The following is a 21,876-nucleotide window of genomic DNA, read 5'->3' as shown; positions in this document are numbered from 1 at the left end:
TTTTAACATTTTTCTGAAGGTACTAGCAACAAAAATAATAAAAAGGATTAAATGTTGGGATCAAGATAAAACCATCATTATTTACCAAGGATATGCTCAAATACCTGAACACTCTAAAACAAAACCATCAAAAGAGAATTTATTAAGATGTTATTTATGAAGTTAATGAGATGAATGTTGGTGGGTGTGTGTGTGCACCTTAAAATGCTCTCAAAGCGTAAGAAAAGACTGAAAAGACTGAGAGGCAATGATGTGTTACAGGAAGATTTAGTATTAAGATATTAATTCTCCCATAAATTATTTTGTAGTTTTTGGAACCAAAAGAGCTTATTTTAAAGTTTACATAAAAAACATTAAAACATACAAGGAAGATTTTAAAAATGAATAACGGGAACACAAGAAAGAATCCACACAAGAACCAACAAATTAAAATATATTATAATAGCAATCAAAATAGTGAGGAAAAAGCACATAAAGAGAAAACTCATCAACTAAAGAGTTCAGAACACATACAAACAAACAGAAAACATGTACATATTATTTCACATAAGCTTGGAAAAATAAGGTTTACTCAATAAAATTCAAAATCTCCCTTTTTTATTCCTTACAAATAAATATCCTATAAATTTTTACAAAGTAAATATGAGATCTAAAACACAAAGAAAAAAATACATAACATACTGGAATAAAACAAAGAAAAATGTTTATTATCTCAGATTATTGAAAGTCTCCAAAATTACAGGGAAAAATTACCTGAACAATTATCTAATACTGCACAAAATACTGAACAAATGAAAATTCATAAATGTCACTAACTTATGGGATGGGGGTGTAGCTCAGCGGTAGTGCATTTGCCTAGAATGTGTCCAGTCCTGAATTTGATCCCTAGTACCATTGAAGTAATTTATAAGCTGATTTCCTAATACAGAGTAGTCCCACCTTATCTGTGGCTTCACATTCCATAGGTTTAGTCAACCTTGGTCCAAAAATATTAATGGAAAATTCCAGCAACAAACAATTCACAATTTAAACTGCCAGAGTATCATGATGAAATTTCAATCCTACCTGGAATGTGAATTATCCCTTTGTCCACAAAGTGTCTATACTGTATGTACTACTTGCCCCCACAGAAAACACTTTTACATAATTTTTATTACAGTGTATTGTTTTATTTCTTGTTGTAAATCTCTTACTGTACCTATTTAAATTAAACTTTATCATGGGGGAGTATAAATAAGGTTTAGCACTGTCTGCAGTTTCAGGCATCTACTAGGGAAGGAGGCTACTGGTAGGTATGCTTTGATAAGAAGGGGACTATTACATAAATAATACAGAAAAATCAATTATTAAGAGAAAATCAGTAGAAAGAAAACTCAGCAAAAATAACAGGCAAATGGTATTAAGTTAACAGAAATAGAAATAAATAGTACATAAATTCGTGAAAACAGCTCAACTTCAATCATAGGAGAAAAGTGAATTAAAACTGAAATGAAAACTGGGCACAGTATCATAACTTTGTAGTCACAGGTTCTCAGGAGGCTGAGGCAGTACAGTCCAATATCTGAAGCCAGCCTATACAACACAGTGAGACACTGTCTTTATTCAAAACAAAACAAAGCAAAAAACAAACTTAATGAGCTCTCATCTTACAAGGATAAAACTGATATCTCACTGTATCAAGAATAAAAAGATGGTCTGGGGTTGTGGCTCAGTGGTAGTGCACTTGCCAGGCATGTGAGGCACTGGGTTCAGTCTTCAACACTACATAAAATAAATAAAAAAATAAAATAAAGGTATTGTGTCCATCTACAACTAAAAACATATATAAAAAAATGAAGACAAACTACATACCCATGATTTTTTGTTTTGCTTTGTCTTTGACGAGTGGTAAAACTACTATATAGTGTGCACATTACAGCAAGAGTGTTAACTTTATTCATGTGTATTCATATATGCATGTATAACTTGATTCATATGTATGCATATATGCATGTATGTACCCATGTATATGTATATTGTTTTACTCCCAGTTCTGACCACTGAAAAGGATTAGTGACTGTAACATACTTAGTGGTAATAAGCATCCCTAGTATTCAGACTGTGGTTTCTTAATACCTATGTTTAATTAAAAAAAGAAAAGTTCTTTAGAAAAGTAATAAAGTCCATGCCTGAAAAAGAGAGTTATAAAGTGAGCCAAGAATACCTTTTTAAAACCAGAAAACAAGGACATTATCACAGATCACTAGTGTCCTGTCAAAAGGATTCAAGAACCACTTTATAAGTCTCCTACTGGACAAAAATGGGACAATCTGAACATTAATAACTGAGAACAATGGATTAATACTCATGAAATGCTTAAATCTATGTGTTCATGACAGTATAATATCAATCAAGCTATATTACAATATGAGCCTTATTGGATCCTTATTTACATGAAGAAAGTTAAAAAATTTTTCAAATATCAAGGGAAGTTAAGTTCTCAATGAACATTTGCTATTTAAGAAATATCATACTTAAGCACGATAGTAGTATTGTTCTATTTTTTAAGGTTCTATTATTGAGACATACACACTGAAATACATACAGACAAAATGACATGATGTCTAAGAATAACTCCAATATTCGAAGGTGAATGTTGTAGTGAGTGGGATATAGATAAAATAAGATTGGCCATAACTGGATAATTGCTGAAAGTCCAGTGTTGAGCCTGTGGGAATTCATTTTATAATTCTAATTTCTATATTATGACCTACTAAAAACAAGTGTCTGAAAGTATTTTATTCATAGGCTTGCACATTCATTTGAGGTTTACTGAAATGTAGGAAGGAAAGCAGGCATACACACAACAGAAAGAAAAAAACAGGCTAAAAATATGACGAAGGAAAAAGAAATAACTATGAAAAGTAGTTATGAGTTCCATGTCTTACATGGAAAAACGTTCTGGAAAACAGTATTTTTAATGAAGTTTAGGAAAAAGGTACAAAATTATACAAATTAAGATTGTGGTTCCAAATGGAACATACAAAATGAGCCTTTCACAAGTTTATCTGACAAGCAAATTCTTTGTTAGGAGAACTGTGCCAAATCAGAGTTCTGTGGAAACTGACAAAAACTAACCTAAGGTATAGGTGCTTAGGGGCAGGAGCTTTAAACAACCACCCAAAACAACAACAACTTCTACTCCTTCAACTCTTGAATTCAAGGCACATGGCCACTTTCTCCCAAGCTTCAAAACCTAGCATTAATTAATTCCACAAGCACAGAGACCATCATATACCATTAATAGTTATTAAGACAGTAAAAGCACACACGAAAAATATTCTGTATATAATTTATCTACTAACATAGCTCTTGCTATAAATTTTCCATTTACTTAATAAATTTAATTGACTTCCTACTACTGATGTACTATTCTCTACAAATCCAATTCTGTACTTCTAAGTTCGGGTCTGACAACATTTACTCCATCTTGCCACTATCCCATTCCATTCATTTGCCAATCACTCCTCATATATATATTAAAAAAAAAAAAAAAAAAAAACAATATCATCAATAATAGCTAATAGAGATTTTACTGTATATCAGGAGCTAATTTACAGATTGTGAATCAGTAAATTCTCACAACTATTAGAAGTCAAGGGATGGGTGTCGAAATGTGTGCATAGAACAAGGTTCTTTCCAATTGATATAAAAAACTATACTTCCGAGTTTGGGATCATAGGCTTCATCTTTGGGACTGATTCTTCTAAGATAGTAACTTAACCATCCCTTCACCGGCTCACTCTGAGAATAAGAAATTGATCTCCTAAAAAACATACTGGTGAAATTGAGAGTATAAAAAATAACATTCTAATCAGTCATGTGATGAGGTTACTTCTTTCTATACCATTTGGGTACTTACTCATCTTGAGTACACTGGCACCATGATAAGTAGACAGGAAAATAAAAAATAATAGGAATCACTTTCTAACTAACCAGATGCAAACCATAATAACGAACTTAACTGAAAACTGAAAGTATTCTGCTTATAGTTTATTCTTTAAGATACTTCGATCTTTTTCCTGGGGAAAATTTCTCTCTTCAGGTATACTTCAATGACTCAATTATTTTATACCTGTACTTTCACCTAGAACTATTATAAATGCTCCTATTGGTTTATAGAAAAACAAAAATTCATATGCTCATCTACAACAATAGTCCAGAAAATAAGAAAAAGGTAATAGTTAGAAATAAACACTAGCAAAAGCTGACAATTTTCTTTTCTCGGAAAGGCCTATCTATATTGAATTTAGATCCTTCTACATTTTTGGTATTAGAATTTCTTTTATTTTATATAATGATGACAATAGTACACGACAATCTTTTTTAAATTTCTTAATCATTCTTCCCTCACAAAATAATAAATGTCAAAAGCACTAATTTTTAAATTCCTAATCATTCCTGTTCCCTGAAATCCAGAAATTTCAAGATTATTTTTCTCACCTGTATTTTTGCTTGTATATAATCAGCTTCAATCTAATTTTTTTTCTTTTCACAGACTGCTATAAAATTTTAAGAAATTTTTGGCTCAAGGAAATGTTTATGGTTTCACAACTTTTTTAACTTAATACCAAATATTCATCATAGCAATGGGAGTTATTTCTTCTAGTTCATTAAGAAAATTCAACTAAAATGGTTTACCCCTAACAGGTAACTCACTTGACATACATAACTAAAACTTACTTATTCTGTTACTTAATAGAACTTCATATAATTTAGTCCTCAAGTCTTTCTTGTATATTAATTCTTGACTTTTCTGATTATTATTCAGTTTGAAAAATAAAAATATATAAAAGTAAACATCTAAGGAAGAAGGGAAGACATCAGGATTATATTTTCCCAGCTTCTATCTTAACATTACCACTCATTCTGTCAAAGCAGACTTTATTTTGGGAGAGTTGAAAAGAAGAATAATGGAAAGTAGGGTAGCTCGATATTCTTAAAAAAAAAAAAAAAATTAAAAAGATATCTAAACAATAAAATTTGACATTCAACTTGGTGACTATTACAATACACTCTCTCTACATACATATATACATACATATATATGTGTGTGTGTGTGTATACACCTTCTAATTATGTAACACTATATACAGAATTGCCTAACTGCATTAGGACATTTCTTATGGCATAAGTTCCACTTCAAATATTCTACTTATTGTCAAACATATTTATTCATTAAATTTAAAAAATCATTAATTAAACCTTAAAACAATATTGATCATTTAAATCCAAATTGTTGATAAATTATTTTTAATACTTACTGCTTCTGCTTCTGCTCTTGTCTTGAATGTAATTACTGCATGAAGTGAAGAGTCATCAATCTGACAATCTTCAATTTCACCATATTGCTTTAAATTAAAAAAGAAAAAAGTATTTCCACCAAAAAATATTTTATAGAACACCTACAGTCCTAATGACGTTAAAAACATTTACTTACACACACACACACCACCCAGAATATATAACAATTCCTACTGGTTAACAGAAAAAAACAGTGAATATTTTATTTTAGTACTTGGTATTGTAAGATAAAGGGTAGCCCTATCTTCCAACCTCACTTCTAATTCCACACTTTCCAGAATTAGTGAACAGACTTGAGTGAGTGATATTATTCTTTAAGTGAAGGTAACAATTGTCAAAGTCTGAGTTCCCTCACTGACCTTCCTCTTATACTTATTACTCTAATCTCAGAACATGCTATTAAACAGCATACTGAATCCTCAGAATACTATGAATTTTTTGCATCAATCCCAATAAATGGGAGTAAAAAAGATTAAGAGAATTTAAATAATCTTCCCAAAGTGATTAAGTACTTAATGAGATGAGAGTCCTGGTGTTTTGATTAGAAAGTTTAACACTCCAAGTAACCATGTTTTCACGTACTGTATATTATATGTATATAGTATACTATACACACTTATAGACATTTAAAAGCTAAGCATAGCTACAGACTGTTTTTAGTTTGTTGGATTTTTTTTTTTTTAACCATATAAAGAAGTAACTTTTATCCATGAAATAATTTAGGTCCCTTATATATTATTAATACTTTCTCACCCCAAACTAAAACTATAATCATAATCTCATTAATAATACACCTGCACACATGAAAGACAAATTCTGTAGGGCATAGTAAAGAGAATGAACTCTAGAGCTAGTCAGAAACCAGTTCTGCCAGTTACTGTGTAAACTTGAACAAGTTACTTCATCTCTTCATGTTTCATCTTCCTCATCTCTAAAATGGGCATAATAAAGGGTGATTCAAATAACTCCTAATATAATGAGTTGTTTTTAAAGCATACAGAATAATACCTGCCATAAAATAAATGCTCTAAGTTTTAGCTATGATTTTTATCTCCATCATTACTGGTTCTGTGGATAAATTAAATAAAGTGTTCTGTTAATCAAATGCGCCCAGTAGCCAAATGGTTCTTTGATTAATGTTATCTCATGTGTTTCAGTCACAGGTTATGATGGAAAAGTTCAATTTTAGACCTATGTTTCTATATAAGATTGGTAATTTAAAATGTGAAATACCACTAACTTTTAAGAAGAGTTCAAATCTTCAAGTACATGAAAGAATTTCCATTTAGGGACTTTGAATATTTCTCAAAGCAAAATCATCTTACTCTCAGCAAAACACAATCATAACAAACTAACCTTGCTTGTTTGGATTAGCATATTCATTGTTAGTTTCCTAATTAGCTGTATAACTATATGAAAGATACTTAAGTTAACTGGATCTCATTTGTGGAAGGTGTGAAAGTGGGGTGCATAGAGGGGAAGAGCTGGGCTAGATTATTGCCAAGTTCCTTTCTAGTTCTCTGATTCCTTTCCTTATCCCTTTGAGTCCAAGCACAGGACTCTTCAGACTCTTCATCCTTAAATATTGATCATTTTAATTATTTCTTAAACATAAACTATTTCTTGTAATACCCCTTTATGTCTTGACAAAGTACATGTTAGCTGCTGCAAGGCAGGAATATAACTGTCAATAGTTAAATCTAAATTTTCTAAAGGTTAAATCATTTTTGTAACTATGTACAAGTTGACCTATCCTTCAAGATCTAAGCTCCAGTTTTACTACCTGATTAACTTTTAATGTTACATTATTTTCCATCATATGTCAGTGACAAAGATACTTTTCTAAGTTACTAAAGTTCTTACAGGTTTTCAAAAACTGAACTCAAATCTATATCATGCTCACAGTTCTAAATTCCATTTAGAAAAAAAGCCCAAGTAACACATTAAAATTTTCCGTAAGTAAATATAAAATAAACTACAGGATGTCTTTGTCTAAAACAACAGTTTAAATCATTCCTTTCACAATTCCTGAAGTAATCCTAAATATAAGAATTTTAACATTCCTTCTAGATAATTAAACAAAAAAATTCTATAGCTCCCATTTTATAATTAACAAAAGATTGCTATGGATTTAATCAAATCCTTTGCTCAGATCAACTAATTTAAATTAGTCATGTCATTTTCATAATTTTTTTCTTTCACTATACCAATTATCCACAATGACAATTATCAGTGATTGTTCTGTTGGGTAGTAAAACAGTACCGCAAAATGAGGAAGAAGATCTTCTCTATCACTCTCTGTAAATGCTGAAATCTCCAACGCTCTGGGACGATGATCCACCACAGCATGACCAGGCACACCTCGTCCACGACCTCGACCCCTGCCTCGGCCATGAGTGGCACCACGGCCTCTTGAATGAATTCCTCTACCCCGACCAGATGAAAGAATCCCTCGTTTCGCAGCCTACAAGAGATCAGACACATAGGCTAAACAATGCAGTCATAACACACTAAGCATATTTTATCTGAAATGTTTGGGATCGAAAGCATTTCAGATTTCTGAGTTTATCAAATTCTGAAATATCTGCATAGATTTTACTAGTTGGACATCCCGAATACAAATCTAAAACTTTCAATTTTGGAGCATTTGGGGTTTCAGATTGGATATACTCAACCTGTTTTAACATAAGACAAGTGTTATAGTCTGGCAGATGAGTCAAACTTTTATTCAATTTGACATCTTATTCAAATAATGTCCTATAAAAGGATCACATAATTTAAATTAGGGTTTTAAAGTGAAAGCTTTAGGTGGTAAGTGAATTCAGATAACAATATTAAAAATTCTGAAATTACTAAATGTGCCTCCTTCTACTTTCTTGCTGTCAGGATACAGTACAAAAAGACCAGGGACTTGGGATTTCTTAAATAGCATACAATTGTCAAATGTTACTTCAAAAGTCAGGTTAATACATAGACATATAATATCTACATACACAATAAATACATTTTCAAATATAACATTCTATTTCTTAACCTGTTGACTCAATGGGTCAATTATAACTGATCAGTTAGGTACAATTAACTCAAAATCTCATTTTGATCACTTATCACTAACATCATTATAAAACCAAGGTAGTGTACTAATTAAAATTCTTCTGTGACACTCTATATAAGTAGTGTATCATTCCTTCATTTCAGAAATATTAACCAAGCATTTGCACTGTGCAAGCCATACCCTCAACAAGCTCAAATCCTAGAGATAAAAAGATATCAAACAGCTAAATTATCTAGTTATACTAATGAGCATTAACTCAAAAATGAGGAAATACTTTAAATATTTGAACAGAACTTAAAGATCTTAAGTGAGCAACCACCTATAATGAAAAGTTTCTTGAAGGTGATTTTAAATTCTCTGATTTATCCTTAGTACCTTCAACAGTAGCTTGCAGGTCATATGTAATATCTATTCAATGAATCAAAGAAAAAAAAATGCCAAGTGTGAGGTAAGAGTTTCAATATAAAAAAAGGGCACTAAAGCTGAAAGGAACATCATTTTCCAAACAGATAAAATTTAGTGGACCTGGATGAATTGAATTAGGGATCAGGTTAGGATTTTTACTTTTATCTTAAGACCAATAAAAATATCGTAAGCAATAATAGAGTGATATAATCAATTAAGTGTTAAAAATGAAATTCCAGCTAGACTTTTAGGAACACAGTAAAAGGAAGAATGAGTTGGGAAACCAATCAGTATCAACATCTAAAGATAAGTGGTGGCAAGGGAGACAGAGAAGAATAAACATTATTTAAATGTGGGAGTAATACAAATAAAATTGGGTAATTAAATGGATAAGGACAATTGAAGGAAAGGGAGGAATCAATAAAGTCTTCTCCCATGTTTCTGGTTTGGGTAACTGTATAAATGGGCTTTAGAAGCACGATACGCACAATTCTGAACTTATTGATGAGGATATTAGACATCCAAATGGAAATGGCAAGCAGGCACAACTGTCAAACCTCTATTGGTATAAATATTTTAGTTTCTTCATCTCAAGGCAGTTAATCTTCACATTAGCTAAAATAATCATCTAAAATCCAAATAATAATGCCAGCTGATATGTCATGCACAGCAAGACAAATACAATATAATTTCATTTATATGCAACATCTAGAAAAAAAAACCCAAACTCATAAAAGCAGAATGGTGGTTACCAAGGGCTGTAGTGGCATGAAGAATGAAGAGATGTTGAGCAAAGGGTACAAAGTTTCAGTTAGACAGGAAGAATAAGCTTTGAGTATCTTGCACAGCATGGTGACTATAGTTGATAATGTATTATATACTTGCGAGAAAAGATTTTAAATGTTCTGTTTTCCTAAAAAAGTATGTGAGGTGATAGATGTTACACATTTTCTAACGTATGCTCCAAGGAATACATCAAGATGCTCCTTGAAAAATAAATTTAGGTAAGCAGGAATATTAATTATATTAATTAGTTGTATTAATATTAATTATATTTTTCAAGATTCACAAATTAAAAGCCTCTAAGAAATCATATAGTCAGGTTAATACATTCCTGCCACCAATAGTGGCACAAATGGGAACAACACAATTTCTATAATATACAATATTTTTAACATAAATCTTATTCAAAATTTTTTATCTTGGGTAGGACATGCACTCAACCAGAGAGTTCTCAAGTTCCTAGAGAATGCAATGTCTACATGGTTAAGGCAATCCTATAACATCCTCTAACTGACAAAATAGGACCTTAAGCCAACTCTGGTAGCTGCTAAAAGTTAGGTCTTTAATAACTACACAGTAGTACTCAATAGATTTCTACGGCACTAAAACAAATACAAAAACAAAAACAAAAATATGACATTGCCAAGAAACTGAAAACAGCATAATCTACAGGAAAAATTTAAATTATCAAATGGTGAATACATGTGCAGGGCCCTGGGTTCAATCCCCAATAACCTCCACTCCAAAAAAATCACGTAACTTTATCATAAGAAAATAATTTATTTTTCCCTTTTAAAACATCCACAGCACCATCTATAGGCAAAACATAAGCAAGCATGTTTTCCAATACAGTTTTATCACTAGAAGTCTGACCTTTAGAGCAAGTTAATGTGTCTTTATATGCAAAGAATAACTCCACAAGAATGCCTGAAAGCCTTTAACAGTTTTTGGTCTCTGGGAGAAAGATCAAAAAGAAATAAAAGGAAAAAAATAAAATTCACAAGAAATTAAGGAATCTGAGCATATAGGTAGAACCACTGCCTCACCTCATTAAATAACATTTTCTCCTGTAGTTCTGAAAAAACCTGTTTCCTCTTCCCTCTTTACTTCAACATCCCAACACATATGGCAGTCAACAATTGTTGACTACAAGGAAGGACATATACTTTCAAGTTAACCACTACAACTATATCTGCTTCTTTTAAGTATACTGTGTAGCTGTGATAAAACATACTTCCAGCTGTAATTCTGTATACTTTCTCCTAAGTTCAGTGACTTCTTCTCCAGCCTGCATCTTCTTATATAAATCCAATTCTGTGTCCAGTAATTCCTTCTGCATCTAAAAATATAGAAATATTTCAGTTAACAATTAATATCCTGCATGTATGCAAACTTTTTTTTGTTTTACAATGAACTTCTACATATTTCCATTTAATATATACATTTCTTTCCTATCTCTATGACTAATACTCCAGTTCAAGCTATGGTCCACCTTTGGTTTACAATACTGCAAGGATTTCCTCACTTGTTGCTAATTCTATGGATTTCCCTATAATTAATTTTCTGTACAACAGCCAGAGTGAGATTTCTATATATTGATATGGAGTATTTTCAGGAAGTAACTGTGAAAACAATTTCAAGATGCTAACAAACAATGTGCTTTTATGTAGGTAAGAATATACACACACATACACGTTTGTGTCTTAGATACAAAGGCATATATGTAGGTGTGTGTGTATTTATGTGTTAAAAGAATAAACCAGAAATGAATGATATCTATTGGAATGGGTCTTCTATGTTTAGTTTTTCTATGTAGTTTGGCTTCTAAATCATGTCACTTGTTTACTTCTTAAAAAAAGAAAACTAAATCAATAAGAATAGGGCTAGGGAGAGGGGATCCGAAACTACATACAATCACAAATAAACCTAACTGTCAAAACCACAACATAGTATATCCAAGGAAGAAAATAAACTAGACCATACTTCTGATGCTACCCAGAGAAGAATACACAGATATTGTAAAGAAAGCAAATATATTCGAAATTTTGGAAGTAATATTATTGTAACAATTTTGGAATTGTTTTGAATGTATTATGGATTCATGTCAATGAATAATAAATTGGTATAATGAAATCAAAGCATCATTATGAAAATAGGAAATAAAATAAAGAAAATAAAAAAGAGGAACCATGTGGCTTTGGATTAGAAATATCGATATGATGATTGTAGACACATATATACTACACACATACCAAGTATAAACACTGTATAACCCTGTATTATATTTAATCACATTACTATATAAAATTATCCTGCTTACTTGTTTACATCCAATAAATTCATCTACCTGGATTTTCCCCTTTCGATCAATCCATTCTGTACAGTACTGTTAGAATGTTACTTCTGTCATCAACCTTTTATACCACCAACTACTTATAATATAAAGCTCAAACAACCATATCATTTTGTCCTCAAGCTACCAATTTCATAATTATTTTCCTAATTACTAACTTTCTAACTATAATGCCAAAGGGTTCAAAAGATCAGTAGAATTTATTTGTTTGTATTTTTTTACTTATTAATGGTGGGATGGGGGAGAATGTTACATATAATGATCAGACTTAGAAAAAAGGATAGTACCTTAAAGTAAAACTGAATCTTAAAAATACAATATTTTTTAAGTAAACAATAATATGAACAGTATATAGAAATTAAATACCTGAGTCTTTGTTTTTATACTTTTTGGAAGGCAGCGTCCAGGAGAAGTAGCTTTGACCTCATCTTTCAACTTGGTAATATTTTTTGTTAAAACCTCTAAAGTCTTCATTATTTCTGCTTTATCTTCAGACTTCATTGCTTTATTTTTCTCTAGCTTTGAAATTAACATCTGCCAAATTTTTAAAAGAGAAAAATCTTAGGATGCTTGCTCCTACTATTATAAATCAAATATAGCAAAGTAAATATAAAAATAAATACTACTATTTCTTAGTTTAGTATTCATGACAAAGCTAATAAATACTAAGTATTGAAAGAAAGAAGATTTGGTGATGCTAACTATATCTCCATTCAAGTCTTATTACTGGTTTACTTTTAAATAAATAAATAAATAAATTTATTACAGTTTGGCTCTCTTAAAACATAAATTCAACAACCAAAAGAAATTCAATTTAATACCTGAAAAGTTGTCAATTTGAAATAGTATCAATTTTATTTTCTCATTCATTTGTTATTATGCTTCTCACTCTAAATGTAGTCTTGCAAGCCAGGAAATAAATAAATATATATATATATATATATATATATAAAAAATGAGAAATTAGGTACAATGTATAACATAATGAGAAATTAGGTACAATGTACAATTACTTTTCTTTGTCACAGGGAACAAAAATCAGTTACCCTGAGAATGTTACCCTCAACATGGAAAGGAAATAAGAAGATGAACAAAGTAACATTGGGTAGAAGAAACCACATAGTATTATTGCATGTTCTCCGAATTAAGATGGCTTTAGTTTTCAATATAAAAGGCCTGTGATTTCTCTTTATAAGGTATACCCAAATTTAAATTAGAAAACACATACATTTCTAATTAAAATGCAGTTTCTATATTTTCAAATGTTCTATACCAACCTTCATTTACTAGATATAATCAAGAACTGACATTAATTAAATATCATAAATTAGAGAAAAATTGTCCAAAACAAATGTCAATCACTTAATATTTACTTCTCCAGCAGTAACATTAAAAAGATATAAAAAGAGACAAGTAAATTGAATTCAGTAACATTTAATCTAATATATTCAAAATGTTAAATTTCAGTAAAAATTTAGAGACATCATCAATTTTTTTCTTCACACTACATCTTTGAAATCTGGTGTGTATTCTACACTTAGATCATACTCAATTGTTAGATGTGGGTATTGGCACAGCACAACACAGGACTAGGGGATTCCAAGATAGTAAAGACAGGTACAAAGCAACGTTGAGATAAAGCTTCCATTTCAATAATTTTTAATCAAACTACTGATAGGTCAATGAATACTATCTTGTTTTAATTTCATGTTGATAACCATAGTTCTGTTTAATCTACACCCATATTTTAATGTTTATTCTTGATCAACATAAAATATTGATAATAGCAACATACATAATACAGATGAGACAATATCATGATAACGATTTCATTTTTACCATTAACATTTCTAATAAATCTGTTTCTCAGAACTAAATACTATTAAAATTAAATTCACAAAAAATTATAACATTTGTAAATACATTTTGCCAAATCTAACTTTAGTATTTTACCTTTTGTGTTTCAATGTGCTTTTCTAAAATTTCTTGTTTCCTTTTCCTTACATCCTGCTGAAGTTTCAGTGCCTCCTGGAGTCAGGTATCAAAAATATCATTAGAATATTACTAATGTGATAAAATAATTCAAGAGAAGAAAAGTGTAGAAGATTGGCAACAAAATTATATGTAAAATTCGGCTACATAAAACTTCTATATGCAAATTTCAGCCACAGCCAACATACATCTTTTATTATTATTTTGTGACAACTTATATGCAAATTTTGTTCAGTATACTAGCTGTACTTACCTGTTTTTTTTTCTGTGCTTCATTATTATCAACTGCAGGGGTAGAAACAAGTAAGGCTTTTTGTGCAGCCTTCAAAGCAGCTGGATTATACACCGTTTTTGTTAGGCCAGTAGATGTAGACAATACCTACCAACACAAATTCAATTTCTTAAAAAAAAGTATAAATCCTTAATAATTTCCTAGGTCCTATCTATGAAACTCAGCTTTAAAGTATTTCTGACAAAATATAGCAAATTGAACTAGATACATCATATACTTATAATAACTAAATCACATTTGATGATCTGAAAGGAAGAGTATGAATGAAGAATAAGTCCTAAATGAAAAATATTTCAAATTACCAAATACCTTTGGGAGAGAGAGCAAAGACAAACATACAAAAATATAAAATCAAGAAAAAACACTTCCATTACCATACTACTCAGAAAATACTAACTGCAGAATACATTAACTACTATCTACAGTGACTAAAGCAAAAACAACACACAAAAGCATGGCACAGGAGAAAACTAGATGCTGTTCTTCAAACAATTTAACATAATCACTTGTAATTTGCAGTTCTGAAATAAATGCATTAGTTCTTCATTTCTTGACTAGCAGTGTTCTCTCTGCTTAAGCTTATTCTCTTTAAACCCAGTTCATAACATAATCAAGACTTTCAAAAAGTCTTCATCATTCCCCTCTTCTACCTAGGTCTTCATATGAAATTTTATACCTCCAACTATCAGGTAAAAATACTACAAGTTACTTTTACCTAGTATTAGACTTAGTAAAAATGACTTGATATGTTGATACGTCTTTCTCCCAGTCCACACTGCAAGGGCCTTGAAACAAAGAACACATCTTTCTCTTCTTCATCCCTCTAGTACCTAAGTCTTACTTATCAACTCATGAATGGTGAGGCACACCACGGCTAAGATCAAACAGCTTTTTGGGTCTCAGTGCACTCATCTATAAAATGAAAAGGTTCAATTTGGTATCAAGAGTCTTTACAAACCTCAAAATGTTCTCCTTCAGGAGAAATTTTTTTTCCTTTGTTCATTGTTATATCTTCTAGATATAGACATTACTAGAACAGTGTCAGGGGATGTGGTAAATACTTAAACATTTTTGCACCCAACTAAACTAAAATATTAGAGGTCAAAGAGCATAACCCTTTCTACAAAAGGGTTAATTCAAAATAATAAGAGTGTTTATAGGCTGCTTTTTCTTTCTTTCAAAAGCAAAACAGTTAAAAGTTTCATGGGGTAGTTCTGAGAAAAGAGCCTAGGGATCTCTTCAGGGAGATCTACAACTGCTACAAAAAATAAACATAAAACCATGTGTGTAAACATGGTTGATTTTCCAGAGGGAAAAAAATATTGCTTTTAAAGTCTTAAAGGAATTCATAACCTAAAAAAAGATTAAGCCAAACACTCAAAGGAAAGAGTAACTATGAGCAAAATCATCCTACTTTTTAGCTCCTAAAATGTTAACATCTGGGTATATCAGGAGTAGCAGAAATCTAATCTTCTATCATAAAATTAGAAAACATCATAAAGATTAGAAACTTACCACTATTCTAAGTATATAAGAATGTCTCATAAGCCTCTAAATGAAATAAAAGTGAAATGTAATTATACTAACTCTGTACAGCACAAATGTTATCAACTAAAGTTCCTAATGCTTGATATATACCAAAATCTGACAGATAATTTTCTTCAATGATAAAAACTAATAGATATTACTAAAGAATATGAAACAGAGTTAACCTTTTTAGTTTGTAGTCTAACTTTGATGACCATTCTCTGTAACTTTGGAGAAAAATTTCTTCTACGCTATCTTACCACACCACAAAATGCCAAACTGCATGATTATACAGAGACAATAACTTGATAAGGGAAGAAACATAAGATAATATGCTGAAAACAGAATCTAATCAAGTACATTTTTCTTTCTTTGTGAAGAATTCATAACAAATTAAAAAGTTGTGACCTAAGATTTCTATACTCAACATAAGTTGCAAACATTGCCCTGTTTTCCAGGATCAAATGTTTACCTCTTACCAAAACCACTGACAAACCTCAAAGCAAGGAAACCCACATAATAAGTTTTATCTGGTATTTCTCTAACTTCAGTGAACAAGAAACACTTCTTTTCAAAGTGTCCTTAACATCTGGTATCAGACTAAAGAGTGTTGCTTCAAAGTGAATAAAAGTATCTGACAAGAAGCAGAAGACTGCTAATAAAGGAATCTTCTCATTTGCCTAGGAGTCCTAATTCCTTTGTTTCATCCAGTAACTTCCATCTCTAAAAATAGGAAATGTATTTCACTGAGTACAAGACTCAAGGACTCAAAGATACACTATCATTTTATATACTCCTACTATAAAAGAATGCTGAATATAGCCATAAACACCAACCATAAAGTACAGCCCAATATCAGCGGTATTTTTTTTTTTGGGGGGGGGGGCTGGTGGTTTTAAAAATACTACATTTAATATAGGAGAAAATGTGGGGTGGGTTCACTTCCTCTCAGAGCAGTGGATTTGGGGGCTAAGGTGGGCAGGCCTCAGAGACAGGATGAGTGGTTTTAGGAACTCTCCATAGCGTTTTGCTCACTTTTAATCCTTGGAGATACAATCCCAATCTGAGAGATACAATCACTTTCTATAGCTGAATTTAAAATATTTATCACCTTGTGAAGTAACTTTATGTTAAAACCTACTGTTAGTCTCTAATCTGTGGCTTATTGCTAGATCAGATGTTCAGCAACCTGTACCTGCTATTTAGAAAAAAAAAATCCTGGGGGATGGGGAGAGTGAGAATGAGGAGGCCGGGTGTATACAAGCCGAGTGTGTCATTGCCATCAGAGTTCACTTTTGGCTCTCCATACCCAGTTTGTGTGAAGAATGTTACTAGGACCTGAGAATCCTAATGTGTTTTTGTTTCAAATCAAATTAAGTAATTTTGATCAACCTAGTGCTAATGTATAAACTCCTCAGGAGTCCTAATTGCTTAGTATTGCTTCTGTATCACTGTATGTAGTAGATGTTAAATGAATGCTGGTTAAGTCAGTGAATCTCCATTTTGTTAAATTAATGAAAGAGTATTAGTTTAGCTACTCTATTTCCAATATCTTACTGGACTTTCAAAACATACCCATAACCACCAAATCAGCGGTATTAAGATGTAAAAATGTCTTAGAAATAATGAACTATGATTGTATTGTTCAGTCTGAATCTATTTGATTCTAGAGTTTACATAGTAAGAGATAACTCTATCTTTATTTTCAAAAGATAAAATTATAAACGGTGGCCTTTCCAATTAAATATTAAGTATGCCCAAAAAACTCATGTGTGAGACAAGGCCAGAAGATATAGAGGGGGGAAAATTGGGTTATGAGACCCTTAAGTCAATCAGTGTGTTAATCCCAATATTAATTAACTGGGTGGTAACTGCAAGCAAGTAGGCTGGGTCACTGGGATGTGCCTTTGGTGTATATATTTTGTCCTTGGAGAGTGGAGCTCTCTCTGCTTCCTGGGTTTCATGTTTCCAGATGCTTTCCTCAGACTCTTCTGCCAAGATGTTCTGCTTCACTTCGTGTCCCCAGGAATGAAGCTGGCTATCTAAGGACTGAGATCTCCTGAAACCATGATCCCCAAAATCATCAGGTTTTTTGGTCGCAGTAGTGAAAAAGCTAAAATACTCTACTTCACTGTTTTACAAATGGGATTTTCTGAATATGCTGTAATTTTTACATATTGAACTTACTATATTTACCTATTAATACCAACTATTTGCAATTCTTTGGAACTTTCTACAAACACCATCATGTTTTCTGTGAGTAAACAGTTGAATTTTCTTCTTCCTAATCTTCAATTTATTTCATTTTCTTATTTAGTGTATAGTTAGACCCTCCTGTATAATGCTGAAACAAAATTATAAGAGTGGACTTCTCTGCATTGCTTCTGATCTTGGGGAGAAAATACGTTATTCAAAGGTGAAATATTAAAAATGGTAAAACATTTTTAAAAATCTAGGGATTGTTCTCCCTTTTTTGGTAGATATTTTTCATCAAAGCAAGGAAGCTTTTGTCTATTCTTAAAGGGTGTTTAATGTAACTAAGACATGAATTTTATCAACTGCTTTTTCCTTCCTTATTCTGTTAATGTGGTCAATTAAACTGATTTTCTAGTGTTAAAACAATCCTAAATTTCTAGAAAAAGTCCTGACTGGCCGTGATGTATGATGTGTTTTCTCTATCAATGGACATTTGGTAATATTTTATTTAGGGTATTTATGCACATGCTCATGAGAGATATTGGTCTGCATTTGCCTTTCTTGTAATATCCTTGTCAAGTTTTGATATCAAAACTCAGAGGATGAGTTGAAAACCACCAAGTGCTCTTCTGAAAAGGAATACCTCTTATTTTCCAAGACAAAAGTCAATTCCCTAATGAGAGAATTTATAATCCATTAAAATGTATTCCTTTTTTCCCTGTGTAAAATATAACCAGTCATAAATATTATAAATACCTGTAATAAAAGAAAAAAAGTTTTTTCTCATGGATGAAAATGGAAGGACAGAGTATTTTGTAAGTTCTACAAAAGATTACTACAAATTAGGTCATCATTCAAGAATACTTTTTTAATAACTGATATGAAATACTTAACAACCATGGTCACTATAAGCAGCTGTAACATTTTTAAAGCAGAAAAATCTCATTTTAATACAACAAAAAGATAGTACTGGAGGAGTTAAGTGCAGGAAATTTATTAATACAATTATTAAGTGGTCAATTTTTACATTAAGTATATAAGCATCTGTTCAGAAAATCTAAATTTTCTTTTTGACATTCTCTTAAAGCAGAACTTAAATGTCCATTTTATACCTATCTTGCCTAATTGGGAATTCTAGTAGGAAGAAAAGGATTTTAGTTAAGTTTAGAAAATATTTTTAAGATTGGCAGTCTGGTTTTTTTCTTAATTATTTTTTTGACTTTTAAAAAATGTCTTAATATTAGACATACATGACAGTATACTCTTATATATAATACATATATGATGTATAACTTAAACTAATTAAGATCCCATTCTTGTGGTTGTATATGATGTGGAGTTCTATGGGTTGTGTATTCATATATGAGCATAGGAAAGTTATGTCTGATTCATTCCACTGTCTTTCCTATTTTCATACCCTTTCCTTTCCCTTCATTCCCCTTTGTCTAATCCAATGAACTTCTATTCTGCCCCTCTCTATCCTCCCTTTTTGTGAGTTAGCATTCACATATCAGAACACTTGGCCTTTGGTTTTTGGGGATTGGCTTATTCCACTTAGCATGATAATTCTCCAGTTTCATCCATTTACTAGCAAATGTCATAATTTCATTTTAAGAACTTTTTAAAAAATCCATTGTATTAAGTATCTTTAATAATTTTTAAGTTATTTTTTAACTGACAAATACTGAATACATATATTGTATATATTTTAAAAACTATGTACCACATGAAGGGCTCAACTGAGCTAACTGCATTGCCTTATATATTTTGCAAACAGAACACTTAAAATCTACTTCTCAGCAATTTTTAAGAATATAATAGTTATTAAATATCGTCACTATGTTGCACTTATCTTTTGAACTTATTTGTCCTAGTTAGCTGAAATATTATATCCTTTGACCAACGTCTTCCCAACTCCCCCAACTCCAAGGTATATTGCCAGTCTGCTTCTGAGTTCAACTATTTTACATCCCATTTATCAAAAAGGATTAAAGGAAGCAAAGGCTTAATAATTTTACAAAGAAGTACTTTAAAAAATATCAAAGAAAAAACTGTATATAGTCAATAGTCAATTTCTACTACAGTAGCTTAGTTCCCAGAAATTTCAGCAAATACTTTCAAATAAAGCATATTTTCCTATAAGGAAAAATAACCTAGGTAGTAATCTTAACAAAAGACAATGTGCTAAAAAATAAAAATTAAAAACTCCTAGTAACAGTTATGAAAGGAAAAAAAAAAAAAAAAAACCCACAAATTTCCCTGATCTTTACACTCAAAGTAGCAAAACTACCCCCCCCCCCAAAAAAAAAAAAAAAAAATCAAAGGGTCACTGGGTGAGGTGGTGCACACATGTAATCCCAGCATCTCAGGAGGCTGCGGGAGGAGGATCACAAGTTCAAAGCCAGCCTCGGCAACTTAGCAAAACACTTAGCAACTCGGTCAGTAAAAAAGAGGTGGGGGTGTGGTTCAGTGGTTAAACAACCCTGGGTTCAATCCCAGGTAACAAAAAAAAAAAAAATCAAAGGGTCTTGAGAACAACTGTATTTTATAGTTAGGCATAGAGAATAAAACTTGTTCAGCATCACACACAATGCCAGTTACTAAATCAATAGCTGAAGTCCCTATATGACATTAAATGTTCTTTCAATTATACCAATTTTCCTTTTAAAAGTTTCATGATATTAATGTCAATGTATCACAATACAATGGGACCAAGATTTGTTTTTTGACAGCAAAAATATCCTACTAAAAAGCATAACATTTTGTATAATAAATACCTAAAACTTAAATGATAAAACATTATATATTAAATTTATTTTTACTTTATTTTCTTAGAATTTAGCAACATAATTTGAGTACTAAGTCTTTTTAAAAAACTAACCAGGATGGTATTATATACCCACAAACCTTTATTCTTCATAAGTCTCTGTAGACTAAGCAGAAGCACTCAAACATCATTTCAATGATCAAATCTACTCAAATAATATTTAATAGCAATTGCAATATCTTTTACAATCAATTAGATTTTAAGTTTCCTCTCTTCCAGACTTCTCACAAAAATGTAATCTTAGAATAAGTAATAATCACTAAAGAATTAATGGGTATCATTTATAGGAAGGTTGTAAAAGTTTCATTTATTCACTTTAACATTGACAGAGGATATTGTACAGATACTAGCTTTGAGCCTTCTCCTGACTTCAGTTTAGGAAAAAGAAATTAAAACCTTTTAAGTAATATTTGATGATGGGGAACATTCTTCTCATCTTCCTAAGAATTCTCTGGATCTTTGCCCTCTAAAGATTCTGAACCAGAACCCTCTAATGGGCAGAAGAGAACCAAGAATATATAAAAATAAAATGTTATTCTGTAAATAAATTCACTGAAGCTGACTATATATTACGTTCTTAGCAGTAATTGTTTTCCCTAAAATTGGTTATTAGTAATTTTTTTCCACAAAGAGCCTACTACTATTAGTGATTTTTTTACAAGTTCAATTAGGTGTTACTATATTAATATAATATATAAACATATATTATTCAAGCCCAAATTGGTACCCATTTTATTCTATAGCTAAATGAAAGACTCTAAAATAATGAAACCCATATCAAAGCACATTACTAAAATTTTGTAAAAACTTAGTAGACTTCAAATTTCAGAGTCTAAATCTTGATATAAATAGATCCTGAACCCAATTGAGCATTTAGATATCTCCAGAATTGCTCAGCAATAAACAAGTACAGCAAATCTTACAGTGTGTTCTTTTCAGTTCCTAAATTACTTATTATCAAGGAGGATAAATCTAATAAAAGTAAACATTTGACATTGCTAAAATTAATAGCACAGACTAAACTGCACAAAAACTGAAAGGAGATAAACCTTATGAAAAAATGTGGTGGTTTCAAGGAAAATGTTAGAAGAGATTTTCAATCT

At 31.1% G+C, this 21,876-nt stretch overlaps 1 protein-coding gene and 1 long non-coding RNA gene across 8 annotated transcripts in view; one reads left to right on the top strand and one right to left on the bottom strand.

The window, feature by feature from the left end:
* The window catches only part of RBM26 (RNA binding motif protein 26), an 81,035-nt gene that overhangs the window by 15,872 nt on the left and 43,287 nt on the right, over positions 1–21,876 (bottom strand). For all 7 annotated transcript variants that reach the window (XM_079138184.1, XM_079138180.1, XM_079138185.1 and 4 more), the window contains 6 exons: positions 14,185–14,310; positions 13,893–13,967; positions 12,306–12,473; positions 10,821–10,925; positions 7,607–7,807; positions 5,304–5,390 (listed from right to left, as the gene is read on the bottom strand). In XM_079138184.1, the coding sequence (XP_078994310.1) occupies positions 5,304–5,390; positions 7,607–7,807; positions 10,821–10,925; positions 12,306–12,473; positions 13,893–13,967; positions 14,185–14,310 (762 nt within the window). The remainder of the gene's footprint in view (positions 1–5,303; positions 5,391–7,606; positions 7,808–10,820; positions 10,926–12,305; positions 12,474–13,892; positions 13,968–14,184; positions 14,311–21,876) is intronic.
* On the top strand, positions 14,941–20,469 carry LOC306660092. Its single transcript, XR_013763537.1, has 2 exons — positions 14,941–16,611; positions 17,344–20,469. It is a non-coding gene; the product is annotated as an uncharacterized lncRNA (long non-coding RNA).

The sequence above is a fragment of the Sciurus vulgaris genome, assembly GCF_902686455.1.
Source record: "Sciurus vulgaris genome assembly, chromosome: 4".
NCBI classification, from domain to species: Eukaryota; Metazoa; Chordata; class Mammalia; order Rodentia; family Sciuridae; genus Sciurus; species Sciurus vulgaris.
Note: the sequence above shows the minus strand (reverse complement) of the source record. Positions and strands in the feature narration are given on the sequence as shown.